Raw genomic sequence first — 12,565 nt, 5'->3', positions numbered from 1 at the left:
GCTACACCCAAAGTAGAGCCTATATTCCACAATTTGGAGCTGGACAGAAGAAAGGAGTACCCACTGCTCAGTTGCACTTGCGTTGGACTTAGCCTCAGCAGCAGTTAGCTGGGGACAGGATGAGAATTGTTGATATCCTGTTCTTCCCGGGAAGAAAACCCTCCAACTGGGAACAGGAGGAAGAGGGAGCCCTGTGTTCTTGGCTGCAGCTGTCTGGAATGGAGACTACACCATGTTGAGCTGGAAAGGTGGAAGGAGGCAGTGGTTTTGGTTTAGATACCACAAACATTGCCTTTCATACTGATTGATAGATTTTCTTGGATAGATGTTTCTTCATTTGCTGTTTGATCTTAGGACCATTTTTAGAGGCTTTAGGTGATTGTTAATAATTTTCACCAGTTTCACTGGAGAGTGGGTCAGGAGAGCTCTTCAATCATCATCTCTCAATGTTTGTTGTTTTAAAACTGCTAAATTTTGGGGTAATTTGTTATACTTCAATAGATAAATACTGGATCAAAAGATACAATGACAGTTGTGATAGAGATTGTGAAATCACTGACTTTAGAAGTTGTACCAACTTATACTTCCACCAGAAAATATAAGAAGGTGCTTATTTTTTCTACATTCCTGGCCATCATATTGTTTTTAAACTTCTTAATTTTTTTATCTGAAATGTAAAAAATGATATCCTGAAGTAGTTTTTACTTGCATTTCTCTTATTATTTGTAAGTGAACTCTAAGGGCCATTTTATATCGTTTTCTATGGGATTTTTCTTTTATATATCTTTGTATATCCATTGTCGTGCCATGTCTAATTCATGTCCTATGGTGCCCTTCAAACTCACTATATTATGTAAAGAACTTATTGGCTTCTTCTTTTAGTTATTTTACTACCTAACTTTCTCACTATCACAGGCATGACATTTTCTTCCTTTTCCTTAAATTTCATATCTTGAGGGTAATCTTTGATACCTTTTGGACTCTTTGAACAGAAAATCAATGCCCAAGTTCAGTCACTTCCTCTTTTGCAGTGTCACTCAAATTTAGTAATTCCTCTGTGTCCTTAACTTTCAAATCCTCTATCTTGGTTCTCAGTAGCTCAGCTCTGAACATCTTATTGATTTCTTTTCCAAACATCAGTTCTGTTTTACATCTTTACTTTGAGACAAAGGGAGATATAAGCCACCAAAGAAAATAATTTGTAAAATTCCAGTTAAAGGTAGCCAATGAAAATTCTAGGACTTTCTTAATGAATATCTGGAGGAAAAATGTAACCTTTAAGCTTGGATGCCTAGAGGATACCTCATGTTGCAAAGAAACCTGACTGTGAGATTTAGACATGCATGGCCATCATTAAAACAGATATTTCCACCACACTTACCCATTCATCAGGTATCAATTGAATGTCATTTGATTGTCAGACCCTCTGAAAAAGTTAGAGAAAGAGATAGCTCTGTATTTAGCTATTAAAGAATGCTCTCTAATAGGAAAGACATTTGTAGAAAGAGACAATTTATAATAAGAATTTGATAAATACTATAATGATATTCATATTAATGAATTATTTGATCTCTGGAAAAAGTTAAAAAAGTTCTTACTCTCACTAATTCTAAGTAATTAGAAGTTTATGTTGTTGAAAATCAAATTTTGATTTCCTTAGTAGAATAATATCATACTAGAAAATATTTTTATAGTATGATTTTATTCATATAAATTTGTAGAAAATATTATTTTCTATGATATGTAGATATTTAAGTTTACCTGTCACTTTATGAGTTTATTATAAATTACTACTGGAAAAAGGACATTTTGAATATATCATTTGTTTATTAGCTCTACAAATCTAATTTCCTTGCTATTATATATAAACTCTCACTTTAGATTATTGGTATCATAAGAGTACAACCACTGTATTTTGTCTTTAAATGCATAAGGAAACATAATCTCAGGAAGCAAGAGTAATAAACATTGAAGAAACAGTAACATGGAGTTTCATAGAAATATAAATACATTAGGAGCCATAAGAGCTTGAATTGTTCAACTTTTCTTTGAATAACTACAAATGTGTGCCAAACTCCAGTATCTTTGCCTTAGACACAAATTTCATCCTGGCTTTAAAAATTAGTATTAGTAATACATTATTTTTTCCATAAAGAACTTTGAGTTTGGAGTAAAGCAACAACAACTGCTATTATTTGCAGTTGCTATATATAACAATTGCTATTATATTGTGAATAATTTTGTAGACTTATCCAACAATGTGCTGTCCTGCATTTTGTGTAACTCTAGGTACTGCAGCTTGTAATCCACTTACTGTTACAAATAATCTCAGGAAGTGAATTACTGTGTTTCTTTGCTGCTGCAGATCCATCCAGAGTTGAGCTATTAATCTGTTTCCTCCAGTCCTTTTTTTTTCATTACATTTGCTTCTATGGTTAATCTTTTTTGTGTTACTTTCTGTTTTTTCTTTTCTATCAATAGTTATTTGACATCTATTTGTCTTAGGGCAGTGATCTCATTATGGTCTGTCTGAAGACCTGTGCTAGTAAGGAGAATGTGCCAGAATGTATAGCAACCTTGTGCCCTCTTCACTGAGAAAGCTTTGATACTTGTCTTTCTTTATTTCTTTTTTCTTTTTTTTTTGAGACAGAGTCTCGCTCTGTCACTGAGGCTGGAGTGCAGTGGCGCGATCTCAGCTCACTGCAAGCTCCACCTGCTGTGTTCACGCCATTCTCCTGCCTCAGCCTCCTGAGTAACTGGGACTACAGGCGCCCACCACCGTGCCCAGCTAATTTTTTGTATTTTTAGTAGAGACACGGTTTCACTGTGTTAGGCAGGTTGGTCTCCATCTCCTGACCTCATGATCTGCCCACCTCGGCCTCCCAAAGTGCTGGGATTACAGGCGTGAGCCACCGCACCCAGCCGCGTCTTGCTTTCTTTTATGGCCAACTAGTAACAACCAATTCACAGTCCTGCATTTTGAATAGCATTGCCTTAAGTTCCTATACTTTGTTACACACTACCTTCACTAGAGATACCCTAAGCTTTGTTGGTAGAAGAGAATACAGTATGAAGAGAACTGGAATAGTGGTCTTCAGGGAATCACCAAATGCTCTTGAGGACCTCATTAAACATATAGGTGGTATAATTAATTATTTTTCCATCTGGATGTTTCCTTGAGTTGTTGCATTTGCTTTACTTTTATTGCACCTGAGGATGGAGGGAGGGAAGTGGTTTGGTGGGCAGGAGAGTGCACAGACTATGGGGCGTAGAACAGTTACCATAAAGTCAGTCAATAGAAACATTTCTAACTGGGCAGGGTGAACCTTTTTTTCATTCTGGTTTCAATGGATGGAGTGACTTCTCACATTAATTACTGATTTGGAATTAGATTGGAGGATGTTAACTGTATTTTTAGGCAGACTTCTGGTTTTGATGAGGTATTAGTCTGTTCTCACACTGCTAATAAAGATGTACCTGAGACTGGGTAATTTATAAAGGAAAAGAGGTGTAATTGATTCACAATTCCACATGGCTTGGGAGACCTCACAATCATGGCAGAAGGCGAACGAGGAGCAAAGTCACGTCTTACATGGTGGCAGACAAAAGAGCATGTACAGTGGAACTCGCTTTTATAAAACCATCAGATCTTGTGAGACTTGTTCACTATCATAAGAATGGGGTTGGGGGGGTAAGATTCCTCCCTGTGATTGAGTTACCCCCCCACTGGGTCCCTCCCACCACATGTGGGGATTATGGGAGCTGCAATTCAAGATGAGATTTGGGTGGGGACACAGCCAAACCATATTAGATGATATATGAATCTACTAATGCATTGTTTTATTGTTATGATAATTATGCTCTTCCCCCCATTTTTAGAAATTTTTCTAGAAATAAGAGTATAATAAAGTACAAGTTGATACTGTGTTTTTGTGATTCATTAGATATCATTGGCAAATCATGCATAGATAGATTCTGCTTATTCAGTAGTCTCTTGAATATTGATTTAACAGCATTTATATTTCATTGTAATTATTTCTGTGTGTCAGTTTGTTGCCTTTTCCATTGAACAGTGGGAGGACCATATTGTGCATATTTTCCACAGGGCTTATTACAGTCGCTGGCACAAAGGCACTGAATAAATGAATGAATAACTGAACAAGCAAATGCATGATATTATAATACAAGGTAGTGGAAACTAGTATCTTGAAGATAAGAATAAATAAGTGTATTTGCATATTGAAAAACATTGATCTGGCTGGGCACAGTGACTCATGCCTGTAATCCCAGCACTTTGGGCGGCTGAGGCATGTGGATTGCTTGAGCTCAGGAGTTCAAGACCAGCCTGGCCAACACAGTGAAACCCTGTCTCTACAAAAATTACAAAAGTTAGTTGGGTGTGGTGGCGCACATCTGTAGTTTCAGCTACTTGGGAGGCTGAGGTGGGAGGATAGCTTGAGCCCAGGAAGTGTAGGTTGCAGTGAGCCGAATTCATGCCACTGCACTCCAGCCTGGGCAACAGAGCAAGACTCTGCCTGAAAAAAAAAAATGGCCAGAAGCAGTGGCTCACCCCTGTAATCCCAGCACTTTGGAAGGCTGAGGCCGGCGGATCACTTGAGGCCAGGAGTTCAAGACCAGCCTGTCCAACATGGCGAAAACCCATCTCTACTAAAAATACAAAAATTAAACTGGCATGGTGTCGCGTGCCTGTAATCCTAGCTCCTCAGGAGGCTGAGGCAGGAGAATCACTTGAACCCGAAAGAAAGAGGTTGCAGTGAGCCAAGATTGCCTGACTGTACTCCAGCCTGGGCAGCAGAGTGAGACTCTGTCTCAAAAAAAAAAAAAAAAAAAGTTGATCTATTGAAATGATCTTTCATTCTTTCCAAAAAAAAAAAAAAAAACCATTTGTTAGCTTTAATCGAATATGTATAAGACCAAGTCCGGATTTAACATCAAATTTATAGAACTCCTTATTTTTATGTGTTTTTTTTTTTTTTTTTTTGAGGTGGAGTCTAGCTTTGTTGCCCAGGCTGGAGTGGAGTGTCGCTACCTTGGCTCACTGCAACCTCTGCCTCCCTGGTTCAGCCTCCCGAGTAGCTGGGATTACAGGCGTGCTCCACAACAGCCATCTAATTTTTGTATTTTTTGTAGAGACAGGGTTTCACTATGTTGGCCAGGCTCGTCTCGAATTCGTGACCTCAGGTGATCTGCCTGCCTTAGCCTCCCAAAGTGCTGGGATTACTGGTGTGAGCCACTGTGCCCAGCCAAGAACTCCTTATTTTTATGTAAGACTTTAACCTCTCTACTAGAATAAAAGTCCAGATTCTTAGAACATTTTTTTTTTTCTTTCTTTTTTTTTTTTTGAGACAGAGTCTCACTCTGTCGCCCAGGTTCAAGTGCAGTGGCACAATCTTGGCTCACTGCGACCTCTGCCACCTGAGTTCAAGCGATTCTCCTGCCTCAGCCTCCCAAGTAGCTGGTATTGCAGGTGCCTGCCATCATGCCCAGCTAATTTTTTTTTGTATTTTTAGTAGAGATGGGGTTTCACCATGTTGGCCAGGCTGGTCTTGAACTCCTGACCTCGTGATCCATCCGCCTTGGCCTCCCAAAGTGCTGGGATTACAGGCGTGACCCATTGCGCCCGGCCTCTTAGAACATTTTCCTAAATGACTTTTATTAAAATAATTAATTTCAACCTTTGATCCCATGTATTGAGAGAATACCACATTTTTTTTCATGTGAAGTGAAAATTTGAAACTATGACAGTAGGAATTTAGGTTAAATGTGATGGGTTAAGCATAAGTATTTATCTTTACCTCCTCCCCAAATCCCACTAAAATGACTAGTAGAGTTTTAAAAGTGTAGAAGCACCTAAAGAGAAGTAGAGAAAAGGTGACAGTGGATGACAGATGTTAGTAAATTCTAGAATGATGTAAGGTGAATTGATAAGTGGTAACTGACTTAGCAGAATGGGGAAAGTTGAAATACGTAGAATGTAGAAATTTCTAGTAATAGGTTACATCAGTAATCTGTGATGGTTGGAGTGAAGGATGAGGCTACAAAATGGGAAAATTGAATTAAAGTCTATATAAGGAGCATGTAGACTCTCTGGTCCTCCTCCTCTCATTAAAGCAGGAGGCAGGAAGTTTATTTCCTTGAAAAATTGAAATAAGTATCTTCTGGACTTAGGGACCTCAGGCATATCAAGGTACAGGATTAGCTATTACGAAAACTGGGGGAATAAGTGAATGCCTATTCTACTGAACAATGGGACACTAACTGAATTATTCAGCGTCAGAGTTGCTGGAAGCAGAGTCCTGAACTATCCAGTCATAAGACAAAATAATTCTTCCCTGGAGAAACTAAGCATCCCTAGAGAAACAACAGAGACACACTGACAGGTCCTAACAAAATGACACTTACCCCACACTGTTAACTATAGAGACCTTTGGGCAAGCCCTCCACCCCCATCCTAGGCCAAGTAAAACTATCCAACATCATTTTTAGTTCCTCATTCTTAAATATGAATGTGAAACAAATGATCATAAGACATTTGAGTAAAACTTTTAATATGAAGGATAAGAAACCAGAAGTAACAGAAAAATGGAGTTCAGAGAAGACAGAGATATGCTGAATAAAACAAAGGAAAAAACTCCTATGATTAATATTGTAAGACATGTAAGGGAAAATTTGGTGGATGTGAAACATGAACAGGTGACAAAAAAAGAGAAAGAGTACTTGGAAATTAAATAAATATAACAATAAATGATTGTCAAAATAAAAAATTAACTAGAGGGGCTAGAAGACGAGGTTGAATAAATATTCCAAAGATTATAACAGAGACAAAGGAGTAGTAAATAGGAGCAAAAGGAAAAGAATAAGAATCAATATAGGTGCTATAACAGTGATTAATAGGAATTTCAGTAGCAGAGAACAGAGAAAAATGGACATTTTAAAGGAAGTAATTCAAGAAAATTTTCAAATTCAGGCTCAGGAGTTTAGGATTGAAAGCATCCATTGATTGTCCAGCACAAAGAACTATTGCAAGGCACATTATTATGCAATTTTAGAATGTTGGAGATAGTGAGATCATGAAACCTCTTAGAGGGGAAAAAATACAGCCACATACGTAGAGTTAATAATTAGAATAACAGTGATTGTCTCAATTGCTAGAAGCTGGAAGACATGGAGCAATGTTTTCATAATTCTGGGAGATAAATTATTTTCAACCTAAAATTCTATAACCAGCCAGATATTAATCAAGTTTAAAGTAATAATAAAGACGTTTTCTGTAACACATGGTCTCACATCTCCCATTACATATTCTTAGGAGGCCACCGGAAGATGTGTACCACCAAAATGAAGAATATACCAAAAAAGATAAAAAGTTGGGATTGAGAAAATGTGAGATCCAACACATGAATAATATAAAGATATTCCAAGGTGAAGATGAAAGAAGACTGAGAAGACTTGGTAGCAGTAGTTCTCAATGAAGCAGGACTACAACAGTTCTTTAAGAAGGATGACTCTGAAAAAATTAGCACTGATAGATTGTAATGTTTTTGAGAAAGATATTTCATACTTTTTGAGAATTTTAGAAAGGATTAGTGATAAGTAAATAGAAAACTGCACAAATAAAAGTGACATAATTTTTGTTTTTAAAAAAGGTAAAAGAGCTTTATTAACATTTCTATCCATTACATTAATTAACACAACTACTAAATCATCACTTACTTGCAGGATTCCAAATGTGATGCCATATTGATTGTAAGGGGTATGTGTAAGTTTCTTGAGAGTTCCTACTCTAGATGAGTTCACTTTAAAAAAAATTCTTTTCAATATCCTGTTCTTTCTCATCTCTCAGTTTTGCCTCTTATCTTTCACATGAGGAATGAGAAAAGCTGTCTATACGGATTTTCTTTTGAGATCCACACACAATTCAAGGACCAAAAGGTCAGCATAAATTTATGCTTCTCTTAGCAAGCATGTGTTTAATGTCAGAAGGAAGGGAAGGTGCATAGGCTGTTAAGGCCTGATAGAACCTAAAAGGCAGAATATATCAAAGGTATTTGTAGGGGCACTAGAACGCAAGCAAGACATTTTCTGCTCTGATGTTAACAGTTGTCAGTAAGTGAAAAATTCTACAATGAGGTATAGCATGTGTATCTTCACGGTGAGATTAATGCAGTCAGCTAAACAGTGAGGTTGTTAGTAACAGAGTGATGCAATTTTTAACTGTTCAGAGAAACAAAAAGTTATATATGAAAGGAAGTGTCATCATAGTACACCGTGTCGCTTAGCTGTGAACCATACATAATAAGTATTACGTTAAAAAACTAGACTAAAAATCAGGATTTACACTTGCCATGTAAACACTGGTCAGACGGCACAGCCCCCAGAAGTGCTGGGGTAGTGTACCCTGAGGAAAACTCACAGAGAGGGGCTCCCTGGCAAGTGTGTAGGTACTCCATTGTCCTCTTCCTTCTGGGACAGTATAAAGCAGTCTGACAAGATTACACATGTCAGACTCTGGGAAAATTACCCCGTCACTTCTGGTATGATGAGAGACTGGGAGACACATTATAAAATGTATATAATAGTTTTTGCTATTCAAATATGTTTATTTCCTGAGTGTGACTAGTAAAAAGTTAGATAATAAGGCATGTTGAGTTATTGGAATCCTCTTTTGATTCTATGTGTTGGTTAGCAGATAGCAAATATTATAATAGCAAGGGATACTAGCCCTCTCAAACACACAAAAGAAAATCTATCTAAATGTGTTTAGATCCAAGGGCTATCAATGTTGGCAGGAAATGGGTAAGAAGGAAAAAGATTATGTTCCTGTCTTTCTTGATGTTAGTTAGCAAAGAAAGTAAAAAAAGAAAAAAGTTATGTCCCCAAATTTAAGAAATAAGTAATATATGACCTAATGAATACATTTATGGATGGTACTTGGGACTGCTTTTTTGGTGGTGGTGGTTGTTTTTTGGTTATGTCTTAATAACTGTGTTTAAGTTGAAAAAATAACTTGTAACTTGGATGATATTAAGAATTAAATAAAAATATGTGAGTATTCATGCTGATTCTGTATGTGATCTTCGATTAATTTGACAGTTGCATATAAGTTAGCATAGCAGATTTTTAGGCTATTTATTATTTTGAAACTCTTAAGTTTACTTGTTGAATAAATGTCCTGTATAGCAACATTTATTAACCACAGGTATCTATTTATTTTGTTTTACTTTATATACCATTTATGATAAAGACTTTTTTTTCAGTTTTGGTTTATTTGAAACCATAGATGGCTCTATTGAATAAGGATTATGAATAAGAGTGGGTTATAGTAGAGTAGGTGACGAATTGTGAAGTTTTGTGTTGGGTCTAGTGAAGGTGATAGTTTTACCGAAAGACCAGGTCAGCAACAAATTACAGGGGCAGGAGTTATGGAAAGTTTGTTCACTGCCATAGTCTGGCATCCATTTTTTACCTTTTATTTGAATAGATTTAGAGTCTTTTTATTTTTTAAGTGACCGCATCTTGCTTTGTCACCCAGGATAGAGTATAGTGGTGTGATCATAGCTCACTGCAGCCTTGAATCTCTGGGCTCAACTGATTCTCCTGCCTCAGCCTCCCAAGTAGCTAGGACTACAGGTGTGCACCCAACATGTTTGTCTAATTTTTAAAAAATTTTGTACACATGGGGTCTTTCTGTTTTGCCAGGCTGTTCTTGAACTCCTGGGTTCAAGCATCCTCTTGCCTCAGCCTTAGAAAGTGCTGGGGTTACAGGTCTGAGCCACCACACTTGGCCTTAGAATCTTGAGTAATCCTAAACCTGATAGAACATAATGACAGCCTTGTGAATATTAGGGGTCTCTTTTGATTGCTCCAGATATCCTTGGTACATTCCTTTGAATTGTTGAATATGGTTCTCACTCTGGTTCTATGAATTGAAATCAAATATTAAACTGGAGATTATAAAATCTTTGACAAGACCAATGTCAAGGAGCTTTTCCCTATTTTTTTTTCTAGTTTTGTGATTTCAAGTCTCAGGATTAAGCCTTTAATCCATTTTGAGTTGATTTTTGTGTATGGCATAAGATAAGGGTCCAATTTTATTCTTTCACATGTAGCTATCTAGTTTTCTCGGTACCATTTATTGAAGAGACTTTCCTTTGCACATTGTGTATTCTTGGCACCTTTGTTGAAAGCTAGTTGACCATTTGTGTATGGATTTTTTTCAGATTCTCTATTCTGTTCAATTGGTCTGTTTATCTGTGTTTATGCCAGTACTGTGCTGTTTTGATTACTATAGCTTTGTAATCTGATTTGAAATCAGGAAGTGTGATGCTTCAGCTTTGTTCTTATTGCTGAAGATTGCTTTAGCTAGTCATGATCTTTTGCGGTTCCATATGAATTTTATGACTTTTTTTCACTTGTATGAAAAATGCCATTGGAATTTTGATAGGGTTTGCATTGAATCTGTAGATTGCTTTGGGTAATATGTATATTTTAGCAATAACCATCCTTCGAATCCATGAGCTATTTTTCCAGTTATTTGTGTCTTTAATTTCTTTCATCAATGTTTTATAGTTTTCAGTTATAGATCTTTCATGTATTTTGTTAGATGTATTTCTAAGTATTTATTTTTGATTCTGTTGTTAATGGGATTGTTTTATTAATTTCTTTTTCAGAGAGTATGTTTTAGTGTTATAGAAACACAACTGATTTTCATATGCTGATTTTGTATTCTGAAACTTAACTAAATTTGTTTAGTAGTTTCTAACAGTTTTTTGTTTTGGAAGGAGTCTTTAATTTTCTTTATATAAGATTGTGTTGTATAAAGACAGTGGCAGTTTTACTTCTTCCTTTCTAATTTGGATGGCCTTTCTTTCTTTTTCTTGCTTAATTGCTTTGGGTAGGACTTCCAGTAGTATATTGAATAAAAGTGGCAAGAGTGGGTTCTCCTGATGGTGTTCCATAAGTACTGTAGTCTTTCTTTACTTTTACATTCCTTTTTACATTCTTTCTGTTCCTCTAACTGGGTAATTTCAAATTATCTGTTTTTGAGTTCACAGATTCTTCTGCTTGATTAAATCTGATGTTGACACTATTTCATTTTGCATTTCATTGTTATATTCCTCAGCTTCGGAATTTGTTTCTTTTTAATGATTTTTATCTGTTTGTTTTCATTCTTTTGTTCATGTATTGTTTTCTTTATATATCATTTAGTCATCCATCTGTGTTCTCTTGTAGCTCGGTGGGCTTCCTTGAAACAATTAGACTCATTTTCCTCCTTACAATGTTTTGGTCAATGATGGGCTATATATCTGATGGTAGTCCCATAAGATTATAATACCGTATTTTTACTGTACTTTTTCTATGTTTAGATATGTTTACATGCACAAATACTTACCATTGTGTTACAGTTGCCTATAGTATTCAGTACAGTAACATGCTGTACAGGTGTGTAGCTTGAGAGTTATAGATTGTGCCATATAGCCTAGGTGTGTAGTAGTCTATATCATTTAGGTTTATGTGAGTACACTCTATGACATTTGCACAAGGACAGAATCACCTAATGATGCATTTCTCGGAATGAATCCTTGTTGTTAAGTTACACGTGACTGGATTTTGAATGCTTTGACAATTCAAATATCTGCACATCTTTGGGATTGGTTACTGGAAAATTGTCATTTTGTTTTTTGGTGGCATCTTGTTTTTGATTTTTTTGTGTTTGTTGCCTTGCATTGATATCTGTGCATTTGTTGGAGCAGTCACTTCTAGACTTTACACACTGATTTCAGTGGCCAAAGTCTTTCACCTACAGATGGGTACAAGAGTGCTGGCTTGATGAGGTGCCATGGTTCCAGCTTTGGTGAGGATACAGTGGTATAGTCTCCATGTAGTTTTGTCAGCTGAAGTCAGTATCTGCTAAGATTGTAGGAGTCCTCAGCAGCCAAGGCTGTGTGTGTTACAAGGTGTCTGCAGGGGGAGCGAGGGCTTTTGGGTTCTTTGGTGGCCAAGGCTGCTGAGGTCTTCCTGATCTCTTTTTCTCTTGTGCAGGAAGTTGTGGTTGAGGGTATCCCTCTTGGTGCTGGGTCTAGCTTAGCACAGTGCCTGTGGAGTGGCCATGGAGCTGATGTTTGGAGCTCAGGCATGTGTGGAGGGAGGGATGGTGACTCCAGGGTCTGGGGTAGCAGTGGTTCTAGTATCCAGGGCACAGGCACCCCCACCAGTTTGGTAATGGTATATGCAGTATGGGTGCTCGTGGAATAGCTAGGGAGCCAGGGTCCAAAGTGTGGTTATGTGCAAAGTTATAGGTAGCTCCAGGGTCCAGGACATTGTTACTCTCCCTGTGGTGGTGGCTTCAGTGTCCTAGGTGCAAGCACATTAGAGTAGCCATGGAGCCAGGGTCCGTAGTGCAGTTGTGTGCAGAGTGAACAGTGGCTTTAAGATCTGGGCACAGGCTAGCCTGCTGTGTTGGTGACTTCAATGTTTGAGGTATGGATACTCATGGATCGGCCATTGAGCTGGGGTTTGGAGTGCAGGTGTAGTTCTGGGATCT

The 12,565-nt window shown here is 37.3% G+C and overlaps 1 protein-coding gene across 3 annotated transcripts in view; it reads left to right on the top strand.

Moving 5' to 3' along the window:
• CNTLN (centlein) overlaps positions 1-12,565 on the top strand; it is a 352,494-nt gene that overhangs the window by 24,186 nt on the left and 315,743 nt on the right. The window contains exon 3 of one of the 3 annotated variants that reach the window (XM_008976187.4): positions 7,331-8,766. The exons of the other annotated variants lie outside the window; for them this stretch is intronic. Coding sequence (XP_008974435.3) covers positions 7,331-7,493 — 163 coding nt within the window. The 3' untranslated portion in view covers positions 7,494-8,766. Of the gene's footprint in view, positions 1-7,330; positions 8,767-12,565 lie in introns of those variants that run through there. 3 annotated transcript variants of the gene reach the window in all.

This window comes from Pan paniscus, chromosome 11 (genome assembly GCF_029289425.2).
Source record: "Pan paniscus chromosome 11, NHGRI_mPanPan1-v2.0_pri, whole genome shotgun sequence".
NCBI classification, from domain to species: domain Eukaryota; kingdom Metazoa; phylum Chordata; class Mammalia; order Primates; family Hominidae; genus Pan; species Pan paniscus.
Note: the sequence above shows the minus strand (reverse complement) of the source record. Positions and strands in the feature narration are given on the sequence as shown.